The sequence below is a fragment of the Ursus arctos genome, unplaced genomic scaffold, assembly GCF_023065955.2.
Source record: "Ursus arctos isolate Adak ecotype North America unplaced genomic scaffold, UrsArc2.0 scaffold_34, whole genome shotgun sequence".
Lineage (NCBI taxonomy): Eukaryota > Metazoa > Chordata > Mammalia > Carnivora > Ursidae > Ursus > Ursus arctos.
The window spans coordinates 18,417,983-18,437,074 of record NW_026623030.1 but is presented as its reverse complement, the minus strand read 5'-3'; the positions used below and the strand labels follow the sequence as shown (position 1 = coordinate 18,437,074).

The following is a 19,092-nucleotide window of genomic DNA, read 5'->3' as shown; positions in this document are numbered from 1 at the left end:
GCCATCCCACTAGCACTACTGGTTCACGAGTTTCACCATCCAGCGTCACCACCACCATCCCGATTTCCCAACAGACCTCCGTGCGTGCTAACCATGCCGAGCAAAAGCTGGGCAGATGGCACGGCTCATCTTGCAGATTTCTCTCAGTGGCCCAGGAGGGAGGCAGAATCATTCTTACTTCATTTCCCAATGAGGAAACGGTGGCTCAGACACACTAAGAGCCTTGTGTATGAGGTCTCACAGTCCGTGAAAGTGGTGGTGTCAGGCTGTTAACCCTGGGCCTTGGGCCCACAGGCTGTGCTCACCCCAGGTTGAAATCCCAGCTCCTCCAGCCACCTGCACACAGGCCCTAGGATAGGTTACCTTGGTGATCTCAGTCTCCAGTGCCTCCCTGGAAAATGAACCATTCACACTGACTTCATACACGCAAAGAAGGGGCCAAATGAGATAATGCTTAGGAAGCATTTAGCACAGGGCCTGGCGTATAGGAAACATTTAATTGAGCTGCTTTTAACAAGCCTATGCCTTCTACTGTGCATGTGATCCCCTAACAGCCACCATCCTCTCTGACCCTCTCTCTGTCATTCTCTGGTGCTTTCTTAAAAGCATCTGGGCCTCTGTGAGGCACAGAGGGCAGGTCAGTCTCCGTTTGGCACGTGAGCACATTGACGTTCAGAGCTGGGCATGAACCAGAGGTTCTTCTTGACCCCTAGTCTCATCTTCTTCATGCAAACTCCTTTCTGCTGTTATTAGAAAGCAGGTTGAACACCACCATAGCAGGACGCTTTGGGGGGCTCTCTCTCAAATGCAGTAACATCCAAATGGTGCCTTGGCTTAAATTTTAGGGATCAAAGGATACCTGTATCCGTGGATAGGTGCTCTAGGTAGGGATCTTTGAACCCTATGAAGACACAGCTGACGTATTGCCTGTCTATACACATTTTCTGTGAAAGAAATCCTGCATGACCCTTAGTAAGTTTAGAAATATCAACTTACTTCTGGAGAACTCTCCGCTTTGTCCTTCAGAGTTTGGCTTCTCAGGGCATTGCTAATTCTCTCTTTGTATGTCACCTTTGGTTTGGATTTACAGGGGGATTAAACTGGAATCCATTATTTATTGCCATAAGAAGGGCTGCTGAGTAGATTATTCACATTGATAAGAGCAGTTGGTTGGTTGGAGGTGGTTTCTAGGGTCATTAACCTTGACCGCTCCTGGAATAATGGGTGGATGGAGATGCATTTATTTTGTCTACTCTATGGAAATGTGCTCTGTAACCATGCGTGGGGCACTGAGCTGTGTCTGGAGACAATGGAACATTTACCAAAACCGCAGGGAAGGTTACACTGAGAAAGTTATGACCTCATCTTATTCCAGCAATGCAGCTGCCCTGATCCAGGAAAAGATGAGCTTTTGGGAATCAGCAGCACAGGGGTCTGTGTGTCTCCCAGACTACACAGGCAGGAGCACACCCTGCCCCGCGCCTCCTCTAGAAACTCCCTGGGATGGCTCTCAGGCTGAGAAGCTGCTGGGAAACAGGAAACCAAGAAGGTTTTCCAGTTTTGCTTCCTGGGGACTAATCAGAAATGAGGCTGGAGAAAGAAATAGGGATGGTTTGGGGAAAGACTTTGTTGGCCATATGCATGAGCTTGAATTGAACCCTATAACCAGGTTGAACAGTCAGGCCAGGATAGCCTGACGTAGCCCCACGGTCCAGGCTAGAAAAAGGGAGAGCAGAATTCGCCAACCCATAGATCTGAATTAACTGCTGGGTTGTAAAGTCTGAATCCTAGATCCTGCCATTTAGTGGATCCGAAAAATGAGCCCATACCAGACTGAAAGTTTACATTTATGAATTTTCCTTCATCCTTAGCAAAACTCCCATTTTCAAATGAGGGCACTGAGGCTTAATACAAGTGCCGTTGAGCAAAAGCTGCTTCCCCGCTCTATGCATCTGGTCCTTACAGGAAATGCACACCAACATTGACTGCATGTAGACACCGTTCTAAGCATTTCCTGTACATTGATTCTCACAACTCTGTAATGGAGTCATAGTATGTACCCATTTTACAGATGAGGAGAGGGAAACACAGAGAGTTTTAGTAACTTGCCCAGCCCTGCGGTTGCAGATCAAGGATTTGAACCCAGGCCGTCCAGCTCCAGAATCCATGCTAACCGTAGAGCCTTTCTGCTTTTTCATTTAGCAGGTTCCACATTTCTGTCACCTTCTCTGGGACCACCCCTTGGGTTCCAGTGGGATGGGAAGATGCCAGTGCCTGTCCCTTCACCATCAGTCCCTACTTCTTCCAAACCTTTGAGAAAGGGAAAAGTGGCCACTTGTCAGAGAACTTTCTGGAATGTTTTGCAATGTGCACCTCTGGCATTGCGGCATCTCTGCAAATCTCTTGCTTTGTTTCCAGGAGAAGAGGTCGGTGCTGGTCATCTTATGGATCTTGGCCTTTCTGGCTGGGAACACCCTGTATGTGCTCTATACGTTCAGTTCCCAACAGCTGTACAACAGGTGAGCCGGGGGGGGGGGGGGTCTGACCCCTGGCAGGAAAGTGGGGGGTACTTTGCTGGGCTTGGGACACACAGCTCCTTCACTTGCGAACAATGCATTGGCTCTGTGTCATGTAAGTTTTCGATTCCACCCTCTTGTATACATGTGTGCTGGAGCAGAACTCTCTAGTAGAAATACACTACAAGCCACATGTGTGACTTACATTCCATAGTGGGTAGGTGGGAGAGGGTTGGCCAGCGAGGGCCTGTAGGACTAGGCTGAAACTCCAGCCAAGCTTCCAAATCATGTATGTCGCTTTTAAAAATGGACTTTGAGGAATGGGCAGTTTCTCCACTTTCTGGGACCACTCCATAAAAGCAATCTGGGGAGTTCATTCTAAAGCATCAGCACACATCACACACACTGCATTACTGTCTGGCCCAGGATATCAAGGTCCTGGTGGGTGGAGGATGGAGGAGGTAGCGTTTCCCAGAAACTTGGATGAGTTTCCAGCTCATGCCATTCTCTGGGTATGATCACATTCACAGGCTCAGACGTCTGTGCCCCCATCGACCCAGAGCTGAGTCCAACTGGCAGCACAGAAAGAGAGAGAGAAGCTTAGAAAAGCAACACAGTTGAGCCCCCTTCCGTAATAATGTCAATGGTCTAGAGTGTGTTTATAAGTGATACCCATAACCATTATCTCATTTTACCCTCCCAGTGACCCGGCAGGGTATTGCTGGCCCCATTTCACAGGTGCGGAAACTGCGGCTTCATGAAGCTTTTCCTAATGAGTCTTAGTCCTTAACAGTGAGATCGAATCTTCCTAAGACTTGAAATCTGATGACTACCATCGTTCCACTGACCAGCTTTATGCCTTTGGCAAATAATGGAAACTCCTTTTTCCAGTTTCCTCATTTGGGGAACCAGGACCAGATTATTCTTGCCTTATACACCTGACAGGCTAACTTTTCGGAAGGCCAGATGTTATAATATATGAAAAGTACTTATTAGGAAAACGGGGTGCTATGAGGAGCAAATGAATTCATTGACGTTAAGACTTTCGCATGGGCCAGGCCCACCTGGAGTGCTCAGGACAGGTTGGCCCACATCATCATCACAGAACACAGGCTTGTCGCTGGAGACCTCCTCTCCCCAGTTAAGCTCCTTCTCTAGGCTCGAAATTGACTTCTGTGCCTCCGGCCGCACTCTCTTGCCTGGGTTCTCTTTAACTGTAGACGGCGGCAGTGAGATTTCTAGGTAGAAGCCAGAACGGCACCCTGCGGCCAGTACTGTGTGGCTCTGGGCAGACGGCTCCACCTCTCGGAGTCTCAGTTTTCTTGCCGATAAGGGGGCCCAAACTACACACCCTGCTTAGGGAGCTGAATTCTCCGTGAAACATTGATATATCATAATCCTATCCTGATCAATACTATTCTTTCATCATGAATTACCATAGGTGTTGGTGGTGGTGCCTCACGAGGGGTGAAACTGACAATAAAATACATCAGTCCATTAAAGTTCATAACGAGTGTCAGAAATAAGTGGACTTGGATGCCTGGGTGGTGCAGTTCGTTAAGTGTTCAACTCTTTGTTTCTGCTCAGATCGTGATCTCAGCGTCCTGAGATCAAGCCCCATGTCGGGCTCTGCACTGGGCATGGAGTCTGCTTAAGATTCTCTTCTCCCTTTCCTCCTCCCCTCCATGCATGCGCACTCACGCGCTTCTGCCGTCTCTCTCTCAAATAAATAAATAAAATCTTAAAAATATAAAAAAGAAGGAAGTGAACTTAGCAATCAATCTGCAGAAACACTTTGACCCTGCCCCTCTTCCAAAAGCAAAAACAGGAAAAAAAACCACTGAGAGGGTGAATTACAACCCAGACAGGTGAATCTAACACCAGCGGGCGTCTTTGAGGTAAAAGTAGAAGTTAGATCTTCATTGTATTGCCATCACAGAAGCGTAATAGAGAAGCAGAGTGTGGAAGTCAGCCAACCAGCCCAGGGTCCCAGGGTAGGACAGGAGCAGAGGCAAAGGGTGCTCAGGGCTGCCAGCCTCTCCCTGGGTTAAAACGTGGATGGCCACTCCAACCTGGAGGCAAGGCATCCTCCAGAGACAAGACTAAAACGTGAAAGGACACGGAAGGTATCAGGAGAGGTTGCCAAAATAGATTGTTTTTATTGATTTTCCCCTACTCTAGCTCTTTGAGAATCTTTATTATAAATAGAAATAGATTTTTAAAAATAAAAGTAAAAAACAGACCAGTTCATTCCTAGGAGGCTGTAATAAGAGAGCCCAGTTTGTGCTATTTCCTGCCAGCCCAGCAGCATATGTTAGAAGCACTCAGAAAGCATCCACGCTGGGCTGGGTGCACTGCTCCTTGCTTTACGGGGGGACAGAGGACTTAGTGTGGCATTTGCTCAGAGCCTTGAATCCAGCAGGAGGAAAAGGGAGTGGACCAGCACAGTTTGGATGCTGGTTCCTGTCCTGGCTCCCATTCTAGCCAAGAGCCATGGGCAGGTGACTATACCTCTTGGTGCTCTAGTGTCTCCAGCTCAGATGGGAATAATCATAGCGTCTTTGGGAAAATAAAATGGGTTAAGACATGTAAAAAGTGTGTAGGATAGGCCAGCAATGATGTAAGCAGCCAAGATATCCTAGCTGCTATATTATTATTATGAATAACCGTCATTCTCAGAGGTGGTAGAGAGCAGTGCTACTCAAAATGTGGTCAAAGTTGGAGAATGGCTTGTTGTGTGTGTTTAACAAGGTAAGTGCAAAAATTGAGCATGAAGTTAGCTTACCTGGTCACAGATGGGTAGAATGGGTTTACATACTCTGCGTAGCACTGCTATGGGGTAAGGATTGAAAACATTAACTACAGCCAGGATACCCGGGTCCAAATACACCTCTCTCCCTCAGTATTTGTAGGACCTTATGCATGTTACTTTATCTTTCTATGCCTCTGTTTCCTCATCTGCAAAATGGGGTTGTAAGAGTGCCTACCTCATAGAGTGGCTGTTACTGTCACTGCTGCATGGCAGGGTCTGTAGTACATCTATGATCTCGTTGAATCTCACCAATAACACTATGAAGGAGGGAATCAGTCCCATTTTGCAGATGAGACCACTGAGGCTTATAGAGATAACATTATTTGCCCAGGATCCAATAAATGGAGAAAACTGGATTCAAATTCAGGACTTTCTGATATTAATGCCCATATGCTTATCATGCCATGTGATCTTGGGCCACTTACTTCACCTCTCCAAGCCTCAATGCTTCATTTATAAAGTGGGAATTAGCCATGTTCACTGTGCAGGACAATGAGATACAGTGAGCAGAGAACTTAGCACAGTGTTTGCACTTCAATTTCCCTCTTCCATATATAGTGTTGGCCAACCTACCTGTCTACCTCCCTTTTGCTTCCTCTTATGAAGCTTACTGTGGACTCATAAAACTGGAGGACACCTTAACTAATGAGGCTCCTGGCCAATCTCGATGCATAGCCCTCAGGGGAACTGAGGCTCAGAGAGGTTAAGACATCCACCAGAGGTCACACAGCAAGTTAGTAGCAGATTCAGAAACAGAACACAGATGTCCGGTTCCCAGGTCAGTTCTCTGTCGACAGGTAATACTTAACAAGGCTCCCAGAGCGAGTAGCAGGAGCCGCCAAGGGCCAGGGACCTTAAGTGAGTATCCTGACTCTCTGAACCTTCCCCCCCCGCCCCCCCGCAGCCTCATATTCCTGAAGCCCAACCTGGAGACGCTGGACTTCTTCGACCTGCTGTGGATTGTGGGCATTGCCGACTTTGTGCTGAAGTATGTCACCATCGCCCTCAAGTGCCTCATCGTGGCCCTACCCAAGATCATCCTGGCAGTCAAGTCCAAGGTAGGCACCGGGTGTGGCCACCAGGTAGCTCCAGTCATGCCGATCATGCAGGGGATTCGGGGCACCTTCTGGAAGAGGGAAGCATAAGTGTGGGCAGAGCTGATGCCAGCAAATCAAATAAACAGAGCCTGTCGCCCACCTCTTACAGTTCCCCGAGTCTGAGCGTGTTCTTTGTGGTCACCACCAACCTCCCCCTGCAAGGGCACCTCTGAGTTTCATTGTTCGAAACTGCCCTTAATGCAATTTTCATCTAAGTGTCCCCTGAGAAAGGAAAAGAACATGTGGACATGCCCTGGGTCCGGCTTCTCCCAGGGAAGGATGGCTTTCATAGGTTTCAACTCTTTGTGACTTTAGGAGCGTTGTTTTTTAAAGGCAGGGTACTGAGGCTCAGAAGAAACAAACTCCATGATCGATTAGGGATGTCTGCCATGGACCCAGGATGTGGTGTGGTGGCAGGGGTGCTTTGCGTGCCGGAAGGGCCTGCGGGCAGGTGTTAGGATAGATAACTGTTGTAATTCAGAGGACTGAGCAGAGTTGGGAAAAGACATCATCTTTAGGGGTTAATTCATGCCAGTGCCTCTGCTAGAAGACTCAAAGCAGAGAATCTGGACGAGGGGGACGCACTCAAGAATTTCTGAAGACTCCTGCTTTCCATTCTGTAAAAGCAGCCATCTTTTCAACTTCTGAAAGCCCAGAATTCATCGAGGGCCTTGGCTGGCAGGAGAGCAGATTGGAACTGGCCGTCCATCTTGAGTGCCCAAAGCCATTGGCCAAGCGCATCAGAAAAACACTGCTGTGTCCCCTCTTTACTCACACACTCAGTACTTCTGACAGGACACGTGTGGGGTTCCCACATGTCAGGCAATGCTCTGGCACCAGCTGGGTGTCCTGCAGTTCAATTCTGACACCGTCTGCCTGGAGGTCGCATCCCATCCCACATGCGAAGGGCTCAGTCCTATAAGACTGTCCCCACCCCACTTCAGGTACCAATTGCCAGGCCAGATTGTCACCTGTGGTCTGACTGACTGGTTGTCAATCAGGGTTCCCCTGACCCACTCCTTGGGTTCAGTCATTTGCTAGAATAGCTCACAGAACTCAGGGAAACACTTTCATTTACCTGTGTATTCTGTCATAAAGGATATGATAAGCAATACTGAGGAATAACCAGATGAGGGGCGCCTGGGTGGCTCAGTCATTAAGCGTCTGCCTTCGGCTCAGGGCGTGATCCCGGTGTTCTGGGATCCTCCCCTGGGAGCCTGCTTCTTCCTCTCCCACTCCTGCTTGTGTTCCCTCTCTCGCTGGCTGTCTCTCTCTCTCTGTCAAATAAATAAATAAAAACTCTTTAAAAAAAAAACTCCAAAATGGGTTTCACGGGGCTTAAGTCAGGGTGGGGCAGGGCTGCATTCTTCCTCCATCTTTGGTCAGTAATGGCAGGCTGAGTCCTTCTGTCTTTTCTCTCTCTGACCTCTGCTTTTGTCATCACCTCTTTAAGCCTGAAACTCTTGCCTCTGTCTCATGAGGACCCTCGTGATGACATTGAACCTACCCGGAGAATCCAGGACAACTGCTAAGTCCTTTTTGTCATGGGAGGTTAACATTCACAGCTTTGGGGCATCAGGATGAGGACATCTTTCAGATCGGTACTGTTCTAAGTGCTTTATACACATAAGCTCATTGAATCTGCACAACCCCATGAAGTAGGTACTGTTGTTACTACCATCCCCTTTCACAGACATGGGAAACGGTTCTGAACACACAGGTCCCATTGTGGGCAGCCCTCCACAGACAGCTTTCTGTCAAGGGTTAGTAATTATGCCCTCTTCTCACCCCTTCCAAGCTAGGGTGTAACAGCTCCCTGCCTATGGAAGCTTCTCCACCCCTGGTTGCTTTCCCTAAACCCTGCCCACACCTCTGTAAAGAACAGACGTATTAAACTCTTTTTCAATTAATAAATGGCCAAAAGATTGAAACACCCTTCACCAGAGAAGATCTACCGGTAACAAATTGGTACCTGAAAAAATGCTCACCATCATTAGTAATTAGCTGGAAAACCAGTGAGTTGCCACACACGTGGGTGATGGTGGCCAACACGGAAGGGCCAGACCACACCATATACTGCATGTGGACAGAGCTGCGGGAGAACTTCCGGTGGGATGTAAATGGTACCATCCACTTTGGAAGCCAGTTTGGCGGTTTTTTAAAAGGTGAAGCATACGCCTGCCATAGGGCCCAGCCCTCCCACCCGTAGGCGTCCACCCGGGAGGAGTGATAGCTTACGTCCATGTGAAGACTTGTGTGTGAATGTTCGTACAGCTTTAGTTGTAATATCCACAAACTGGAAATCACCCAAATTCCCATGAATAGGTGAACAGAAAAATTTTGGTATCTGCATGCAAGAAAATACAACTCAGCTGTACGTAAAGGGACAAGCTACAGTTGATCCTTGAACGACACAGTTTTGAGCCGCATGGGTCCACTTATACATGATGTTTTTCTGATAAATACAGCACAGGACTGTCAATGTATTTTCCTTATGATTTTCTTTTTTTCTTTTAAGATTTTATTTATTTGACAGAGAGAGTGTGCATAAGCAGGGGGAGCTGCAGGCAGAGGGAGAGGGAGAAGCAGACTCTCTGCTGAGCAGAGAGCCCTAGGTGGGGCTCGATCCCAGAACCCTGGGATCATGACCTGAGCCAGAGGCAGACGGTTAACCAACTGAGCCACCCAGGCGCGCCCCCCCCCTTATGATTTTCTTAACATTTTCTTTTCTCTAACTTACTTTGTTGTAAGAATGCAGTGTAAAATACATATGATATACAAAATGTGTGTTAATCGACTTTATGTTACTGGTAAGCCTTCTGGTCAACAGTAGGCTGTTAGTAAAGTTTTCAGGGAATCAAAAGTTCTATGCAGATTTCTGATGGCACAGAGGTCAGTGTCCCTAGTGCCTGCATCCTTCAAGGGTCGACTGAATCGATACAAACAACATAAATGAATCTTAAAATAGTTAACAAATATGCTAAGTGAAAGAGACTGTACCCCAAAAGAGTATGCCTAATGATTCCATTTATAGAAACTCTAGAAAATGGAAGGTGACAGAAAGCAGATCAGAGCTTGCAACTCCTGGAGGTGAGACATACGTTCACTGTCTTGACTGCGGTGATGCTTTCACAGGGGTGTGGGTATAACAAGCTTCTCAAATTGTACTTTAAGAGGAGAGGACGTGGCTGCGTCTACACTGGCTTCAGTCCAAGCGCCTCCCCAGCCTGGGCTGCTGTGGTCAGGGGGTGGCCCCAAATGCTCGTCCTTGGGGCCCCCACTTGAAAGTCCCTTCTAGATCCCTGAACCGTCTTCTTCATAGTACTGTGACAATTTGGGATTACCTGTTTGTGTGATTATTAGGTTTACTTCCATCTTCCCATATACAGAACATCCCTTTTGTCTCCCAGTTTGTCTGTAAGACCTAGCATGGTGGCGTCGGGCAGAGTAGGGCTCTGTAAACAGATGGGTGAGCGACATGGCAGAGAAACCGGAGTTTCATGCCGTCCCCACCCTGTGCCTTTTGGTTGATTATCTCCAGACAGAAATAAGATGGGAAAACTTTTCAATGTCCACTGAGGGCAAGAGACATGAACCCAGCCACGTGAGGAAGCTAGCTTAGCATCAACTGCCTGGAATAATAATAATAGCTCGCAATTATTGAGCACCAACTGTGTACCTGAAACTTTGCTAAGAGCACTTCATGTATGAATTACCTTATGTGGCCCCTTACTGTTCCTTTAGGTGGGTTACCATTACTCTCCTTGATGGATAGGAGATGAGAGGTTGAGGGGGCAGGTGGCTTCTTGAATCACATGGCTGTTACCACTTCGTGCGAGAGCTGGACTTCCCACCCAGGGCCTCTCAGCTTCAGGGCCCACCCAAGCTGTACCTCAAAGTGGATGTGGGAGAAGGGTAAGGAAACAGGCAGTTAATGGTTACTCATCACCTAGGACACTCTGGTTCTTGCTAGATTCTTTGCCATGTCCTGACTCACTTCAGGATCTCATCAGCCCTGTGAAAGGGGATTTATTATTGCCTCTTTCTAGATGAAAAAGTCAGTTTCAGTATCCTGTGGCTGCTGTAACAAATTGCCCTGTGTCCGGTTCCTGAAAACCGCAGAAGTTCGTTTTCTCGTGGTTCCAGAGGCCAGAAGTGCCAAGTCAGTGTCAGCAGGGCGGCACTCCGGATGCTAGGGCACGATCCATTCCTTGCCTCTTCCAGATTCTGGTGGTTGCTGGTGTTTCTTAGCTTGTGGCTGCATCATTTCAGTCTCTGCTTCCGTGGCCACGTGGTCTTTTCCGTGTATGAAGTGTCTCTGTCCCTTCTAAGGATACAGGTGATTGCCTTTAGGGTCCTGGATCATCCAGGATGGTCTCCTTATTCCAAGAATCTTAATCATTTCTTCAAAGACCCCCTTTCCAGATAAGGTCACATTCGCAGGTTCTAGGGAGCAGGGGGCTTTGGCCATTTCTTCACTGACTGTCCTGAGACTGAACGAGGTATGAAACACCCAACCAGTCTGTTATAGAATCAGAGTAAGAATCCACGTCTTCCGACTCCCAAGGCTGTGGCCACTGCAGGAGATCCCCTGCCAGGCTCTGAATGGATCACAGGCCAGAGTTCCTGAGCCCCTCCTGACCCCACCACATTCTAGCCACAGGGCCTTGGGTGAGTCACTTTGGGTCCCTGAACACGTTTCATCCTGTGGAAAATCAAGATGTTAACAAAACCCTGCTTGAGATGCTGCAAAGATAAAAAGACTTAATGGATATGGGATGAAATGAGGGGCGGGTTGGTCATTGCCTGGAGAGGAGGCAGGCAAGGCTTTGCAGCCCTCCGTCCACCGCTGGTCCCTGTCCACCTGCCTTCTCATTCCATTTGCTTTTTCCCTCCCACCTGCCCCTCACCCTGTTCTCTGTACTTCAGCCAGATTCTACTTCTTTCATGTCTTTACACACGCCAACTAGTACCAACATGTAGCAAATGCTCTCCTTACCCCATTTTCTAGATGAGAAGCCCAAGGCACTGACTCATGACATAACTAACTTGTACAGTTTCCAGGGTGCGTCATGTGGCACCCAGTCTCCTACCCACTGCACCTGCTGATCCTTATGCCTCAAAGACCCTTCCCCTGCTTCATGTCGTAATTAACTCCTGCTCCTTGGATCACACCTCTTAGAAACCTTCCCTGCCCCTTCAGGCTAGGGATAGTGCCCCTGAGGAGGACTCCCAGAGCACCCTATACTCCTCCTATTCTAGCACTCCCCACCCTGACTGTAATTGCTGGCTTAATTGTCTGCCTTCTCTGCTTGATTGTCACCTCTGTGACAGCAGAAATGAATGCATCTAGCTTGTTTGTCAGTGGGTCACCAGCATTTGATATGCACTAGGAGCGTTTATTATATGTATACAGGGGTAGATGTATGGGTGAATAGATATATGGCTAGATGGATGAATTTGATGGCTGGGCGGGAAGGTTGGTGGATGGGTGGGTGGGTGGATGGATGGATGGATATTTCGATGAATGGGTGGATATTTGGATGGATGGATGGATGGATGGATGGATGGATGGATGGATGGATGGATATTTCGATGAATGGGTGGATATTTGGATGGATGGATGGATGGATGGATGGATGGATGGATGGATGGATGGATGGATAGATGGGTAGATGGATGGTTGAGTGAATGAGTTGATAGTCTAGCCAGCTATCCTAAATTTTACCACCTCCTCTTATACCAGCAGTGAGAGCTTAAATTCTTTTCCCAGCTCAGCTCAAACCTCTTATATTTGGTAGCTGTTCAAACAACTCTGTCATAAAGACACAGAAATCCACACAAGGCAAAGTAGTACTCCTGTGTGCTAGAAAGGACCATATAGGGAGCCTCAAAGAAACCTGGAAGCCAAACTAATAATAATAAATATGGCCAAGCATCTCAGCGCAGTTACCAGGAGCTAGGCATTGTGTTAAGTAACGCCATTCACTCAAGAAATACTGCCTCCATGCCAACTATGTGTCAGGCACCGTTCTAGGCACTGGGGATATGTCAGTGAACAAAGTAGACAAAAATCCCCGTACTCATGGACTTTATAGTCTACGGAAGACATAGTCTCATTCAGTCTTAATCCTGGGATGATAGATGTTGATATCTCGTCACGGAGCAGAAACTGGATTAAATCACTTGCCGAAGATTGCAAACCTCATAGTTAACACATAGCAGTAGGACCAGCTCGTGTAGACTCAGCACTCTGAATGCGCCAGGCGTTCATTTCCTTCCAACATCTGTCTTCCCAGGCAAGTGCTGTTGTTTTTTGTGTTTTTTACCGAAGTCCTATTCACATACTATGAAATAAACCACTAATCGTTGTCAAGTCTACAATTCAGTGGCATTCAGTATATTCACAGTTACGTGCACCCGTCACCTCTCTCTAGTTCCAAGACCTTCTCATCACCCCAAAAGGAGCCTTCCCCACTTCACTCACAGACATTTCACACAACCCTAACCTCTGGCAACTACTACTAATCGGCTTCCATCTCTATGGATTTACCTATTCTGGACATTTCATATAAGTGGAATCATCTATTATGTGACCCCGTGCCTGGCTTCTTTCCCTATGCATACCATGCTCAAGGTGTGTCCACCTGTACAAGTGTCAGGACCTCATTCCTTCTTAGAGCTGAATCGTATTCTGTCGTGTGGGTAGACCGCCATTTGTTTATCCATCCACCCGTTGGTGTACATTTGGGTTTTATGGACACTTTTTAGCTATTATGAATAGTGCTGTTCTAACCATTTGTGCACAAGTATCTGTTTGAACACAGTTTTTCTGGGTACATACCTAGGAGTGGAATTGCTGGGTCATGGGATAATTCTTCGACTTTTCAAGAAACTGCCATACTGTTTTCCACAGCGGCTATACCATTTTACATTCCAACAGGTACTGTTTTTATCTATGTTTTCCAGAGGAGGAAACAAGCAAAGTGAGAGGTTAAGGAGGTAACCCAAGGCCACACAGCTTGTAAGTGGCTGAGCAGGGGTCTGAACTTGGGAAGTCTAACTCCAGAACCCCTGCTCTGAGTTACTAGGCCATATTGCCTCCCACGTAAGCTCCCTGGGGTGGTTTGGGAATTGCTCAGAGTTGATTAAGGGGAGGGGTCCCCAAATACCATCTGTACAACATTCCAAGTTCAGACCATGGCTCCTTCACTTCCTTCTCCTTCAAACAGGCACTTCTGGGGGCGAGGGGGTGGGGATGGGACCCGACACCCTTTCCCTGTGCCACCGAGGTGTGGGCGACAATTATTAATGCCTCCCTGGCAACTGTCCAGCCCCCTCTTTCTGATTATTATTATTTTATTCGGCGAGATTAATGTGCTGGGTCAGAGCATAATCCAGCCTGTAAAAAGTGATGTGAATAGTCCCCTCAAGATAAATTGCAGGCTTGGAAAAGGTTCACAGCCTTTCCTTGCCTATCTAAGTGCTCTTCCGAATCCTCATCAATCCTTGTCTGGGCAGAAGAAAAGGACGGGTCTTCATTTGCAGCTGGGTGGGAGGGGGGGGAAGAGCACATCTGTCAGGGACCCCTAATGGCTCACAGCACAGATGCTGTGTCCTACGCCTCCATGCCATCCGCTGAGAGGGTGGGTTGGTTTTTAATATGATAATAGTGATGCTGGAAGGGCTTTTGGCATTTGGATTTGCTTGATGGCTCTGTGGTCCCTGACGTGTGAGGCTGGGTGAGCCACCAATTCCCAGGTGCCTCCAGACACTGGGGAGGCCTGCCGGGAATCTTCTCATACCTGGGCCTCCCAGGAGAGCCGTGTTCCTTGGCCAGCCAAGACGGGTTTGGGGTTAAGGATGGCAACCACTGGCCAGCAACCCCAACCCTAAACCGTCACACTGGTCGGATGTCTAGAGCAGCCACTTGTCATTATAAATCCAGGTAACTTATATAACCCTCATGTCTTAGCTTTGCCTGCTCTAACCTCGTCATCAGGGACTATCTCCCTTGCTCACTCTGGACCAGCCACCAGTGGCCTCAAGGTCTCTCCAATGCACCCAGCATCTTCCTTCTCAGGCCCTTTGCACTACTGCTCCCTCCACCTGGGGCAGTTTTCTCCCAGTGTCCCCATGGCTTTCTCCTTCCCATCATTCAAGTCTTGCTACAGTGTCACTTACTCTGAGACCGTGTCACCTCCCTGGCCACCCTGTTGAAAGTGCCTGTCCTCAGCCTGCATTGCCACACCCCCATTTTATTTCCTCCCTCAGAAACATAGAGTTCTTGGCCACTTCTTTCCCTCCCCAATCCCCCTGACATTATGCGGGACCTGTGGGCTGACATGGGCAATCCTAGACCCTGAGAATACAAAAATAAGGATGAAAACTGGTTTTATATTAATCTCATCCAGACCTAGTTAAAAGGGCAAAAATCTTGGTCCAGAAACATGCATATCATACACTCTATCTCCTATTAAGTAGAAATTACTAAAAATCTGGCTTATATGCACTGCTGCTTCTCTTTATTAAAATGAAATACTCTTCATCCAGCATTCTAGAGCTGCACTGGGCAATATGGCAGCCACAAGCCATGTGTGGCTATTTTTTTTTTTAATAAAAACTTTGTTTTTAAGTAATCTCTATACCCAATGTGGAGCTCACACTTACAACCCCGAGATCAAGAGCCGCATGCCCCACAGACTGAGCCAGCCAGGCACCACCACACACGGCTATTTAAATTTAAATCAGGTACATTTAAAATTTCCCAGTTGCCCTGGCCATGTTTCCAGGGCTCAGTAGCTGGCTGTGACCGGTGGCTGCCATTTTGGGCAACGCAGACATGGAATATTTCCATCATCGTTGCACGTTCATTGGACAGCACATTCTAGAACATTCTGAGGACAGAGTTTATTCCACCTCCCGATGGTAGGGGTAGCAGGCAGCTGCCATTCTGCCCATTTCTCAGATGGGAAGACATAGAAGCTGGCATTTGCCTGAGAGCTGTCCAGATCTAGTACATGGAGGCAGCTCCACAGAACAGAAAACGCTGGCCTTGAGCAAAAACACGTACAACCTGGCTCCTTGACGTGTTCCCTGTGCGACCTTGAGCAAGTGACCTTACTCTTTGGAGCGCTCAGCTTCCTCATCCCTAAAGTGGTCATCTTGAGGTTCTTGGCCTCTCGAGGTTCTCAGAAGGTAGAAGGCCTGGTACCTAGCTTCCCGGGTAGTTACTAGGATCACCCGCATCTGAAAGCAAGGAAAGGCTTCACTCCACTGTTTTCTCCAAAGAACCCAGCATTTGACCAACTTTCTGTCTTTTCCGTAAGAATAGGAAAGAGGGGGCACCGGGGTGCCTTAGTCGGTTACGTGTCTGCCTTTGGCTTGGGTCATGATCCCAGGGTCCTCCCTGACTTGTGGGGAGCCTGCTTCTCCCTCTCTTCCCTGCTTGTGTTCTCTGTCGCTATTCTCTCTCAAATAAATAAAATCTTAAAAAAAAAAAAATTAGGAAAGAGGAGGCCCTTTCCAAGTCCAAAGTCGTCTTAACCTGAACTTCCTATTGGGTGAGACTCCACAAGATGTCAGCCTTATTGCCTCACTTCCAAGTACAGGGGAGGAGAGGGAGGGCAGACAAAAGCTAAGAAAGGTGGTTTTCTCTGATGTGAAAGCCCAGAGGATTCATAAGGCTTTTTGTGCTATTAAAATCCCTCCATTTTCTGGGCCCTGAACCCAGCCCTTTTGCTCTCAGAGTGGCTTCCCATCGAGTGAGTCTCCCTCCCCTTCTGGAGGGCAAGCACTCCCCTCTCTGCCCTGCCCTGCCCTCCTGAGCAGACATCTGTCTATGCCGGGGCGGCCTGGGTGGCCTAAACCTAGGCTCTGGTTCTTACAGCACATCATTCTTATATGAAAGTGCAGAATTTCTCCCAGGGCCAGATGCATTTGCCCCAGATTCCTGTACAGGGGCTGCTAGAAGGGATTAAAGCAGTGATCCCCGACTGTGGGGTTGTCACAACTGGGTTGAAGGGCTTGCTATTGGGTTTTAGTGGGTAGAGCCAGGAATGCTGCGAAGCATCCCGCAGTGCACAGGACAGCCCCCCCCCCCCCCCCCCCCCCCCCCCGCCAAGAACGATCCAGTCCAAAGTGTCCACAGTGCCAGGGCGGAGAAACCCTAGGTTAAATGTTTGTTTTATGGCCCCGAGTCAGCTCCCCTACTGTGATAGGCTGAATTGAAATTCATATGTTGAAGTCCTATCCCTGATACCTCAGAACGTGACTGTGTTTGGAGAAAGATCCTTGAAACAGGCAGTTATGTTGAAATGAAGTCATGAGGTAGGTCCCTGATCCGACTGGTGTCCTTATAAAAGGGAAATTTGTACACATACACACACACATACAGGGAAGACCGCAAGAGGACACAGGGAGAAGACAGGCATCTGCGAGCCAAGGAAAGAGGCCTCGGAAGACACCAACCCCGCTGACACCTCGGTCTCAGACTTCCAGCCTCCAGAACTGGGAGAAAATAAATGTGTGTTGTTGGAGCCTCCAGGCTGTGGCCCTTGGCCATGGCAGCCCTAGAAAGCAAATACACCCATGCACCAGTTTGCCTACGCTTCTGTCCTCTCTTGAGAGTGCTTTTGCATTCATGCCGATTGTCCCTCCCTCTAGTTACTGAGGATACTTGGTGTTTTTTAAGAGGTTACAGAGTCACAGGATTCAGAAGTTAAAAATGCCCAAAACAGCATATGGTGAAAAATACTCCTTCCCTCCCTTGCCCCCAGGCACCTGTTTGGCCTCGGAGGAGGTAATCATCATCCCTGGATCTTTTCATCACTATCGGATCTATATTCAAGGAAACGTGTGTGTATCTTCATCCTATTCATCTTTATGTAATCGAACAGTAATGTTGTACACGCAGCTCCCATTGTGCTTGTTAGAGATCGTTCCAGGCAACTACGTAGAGAGAACACAGCCTGATGGTTAAAAGCCAGACTGCCTGCATTTCAAATCCTGTTTGGGAAACCCTCTGTCACTTACCAGCTATGTGACCCTGCACCTTCGCCCCTGCCTGCTCTCCTTTCCTCATCTATAAGATGAAATAATAATAGGATCTACTGCTATTAGTTTTCAATTCATGCCTAGCAAATTACCACCAACTTAGCAGCTTAAAAAAAAAAAAAACCCATTTATTAGTTCCATTTTGTAGGTCAGAAGCTGGGCGGACTTGACCACTTTCATTCTCTGTATAGGGTCTCACAAGGTCAGAATCAAAGTGTTGGTCGGGCTGGGCTCCTATCTGGAGTTGCTGGAAAAGAATCTACTTCCAGGCTTATTCAGGTTGTTGGCAGAATTCATTTCTGGGCGGTCGTGGGACTGAAGACCCTGTTTTGCTGGGTGTCGGCCACGGGTCGCTCTGAGCTCCCAGAGACCACTCTCTGTCTTTCCCTGTGGCCTCCACCAACTTCAAGCTAGAAATGGCATGTGGAATCCTTCTCCTGCTTCATATCTTCCTGACTTCTTCCCTTTCTGCATTTAAAGGACTCGTGTGATTGGATTAGACCCACCCAGACAGTCTCCCTTTTGATAAACTCACAGTCAACTGATCGACTGATCCGTAACCTTAATGACATCTGCGAAATCCCTTTCCTCCTGTAATATAACAGACTAGGTGAGACAGCTCACCCTAGTACAGTCCTGAGGGTCAAGGTGGGAAATTTGGGGGGAAGCACAACACGCTACCTCCAAGGGTGTTGTGAGGATTCGGTTGCATATCTCACGGCATGCAATATATAAAAGTTAGCTTTTTAGGGGGTGAGGATCCCCTGGATTTTTGTGTTGTGGAAACGGTTTAGATTTATTAAGGATTTTCAAAGAGATTCCTCTAAAGACACCTTGGACAGTTGTGAATTGCTTAGTCCTCCTTGACCCATTGATTCTGTGGTTCTCCAGGACTCAACCTAAATGTCACTTTCCTCCTGGTCCCCTTAAGACAGTGGTAGTTTCCCTCGTTCATTTTCCCACAGGCCCTCGTCCCAGCACTTATGGAACTGCTTGGTAATTATCTGGGCCATTGTCTCCTCCTCCAAACCATAAATTCTGAGGGGCCGATACCTGTCTGTCCCATTCACTGATTCGGCCCACCTCTTCAAACAAATCCTTACAGACAGTAACCCTAGGAGGGGGATGGCCAGGTTTGCCTAAACCCATTTTACAGATAAAACTGAAGTTTAGGGGGACACCTGAGTGGCTTACTCGGTTAAGCAGCCAAATCTTGATTTCAGCTCAGGTCATGATCTCAGGGTGGTTAGATGGAGCCCCGCATCAGGCTCCACTGTCACTGGGGAGTCTGCTTGGGATTCTCTCCCTCTCCCCCTCCCCATTTGTGTGCTCCATCTCTCTCTCTCTCTCTAAAATAAATAAATCTTTAAAAATAAATAAAAATTAAAAAAAAAAACCCAAGGTTTAGGGAAGCTAACCAGGTTGTCAAGGGTCAGTGTACTCACAGGTAGCAAAGCTAAGACCCAAACCCAGCTCTTTTGACTTGAGACGTAACAATAAGAACATTTCTCAGTGTTTCTTCCTGTTTATGTATCCACTGTGCAAAATGCTTTATTCGTGTCATTTCATTTGGACCTATAAACAATACTATGAGAAGGGCGCTGTTCTTATT

At 47.8% G+C, this 19,092-nt stretch overlaps 1 protein-coding gene across 2 annotated transcripts in view; it reads left to right on the top strand.

Moving 5' to 3' along the window:
• RNFT2 (ring finger protein, transmembrane 2) overlaps positions 1 to 19,092 on the top strand; it is a 66,724-nt gene that overhangs the window by 8,408 nt on the left and 39,224 nt on the right. For both annotated transcript variants that reach the window (XM_026514959.4, XM_057306094.1), the window contains exons 6-7: positions 2,419 to 2,519; positions 6,233 to 6,386. In XM_026514959.4, the coding sequence (XP_026370744.1) occupies positions 2,419 to 2,519; positions 6,233 to 6,386 (255 nt within the window). The remainder of the gene's footprint in view (positions 1 to 2,418; positions 2,520 to 6,232; positions 6,387 to 19,092) is intronic.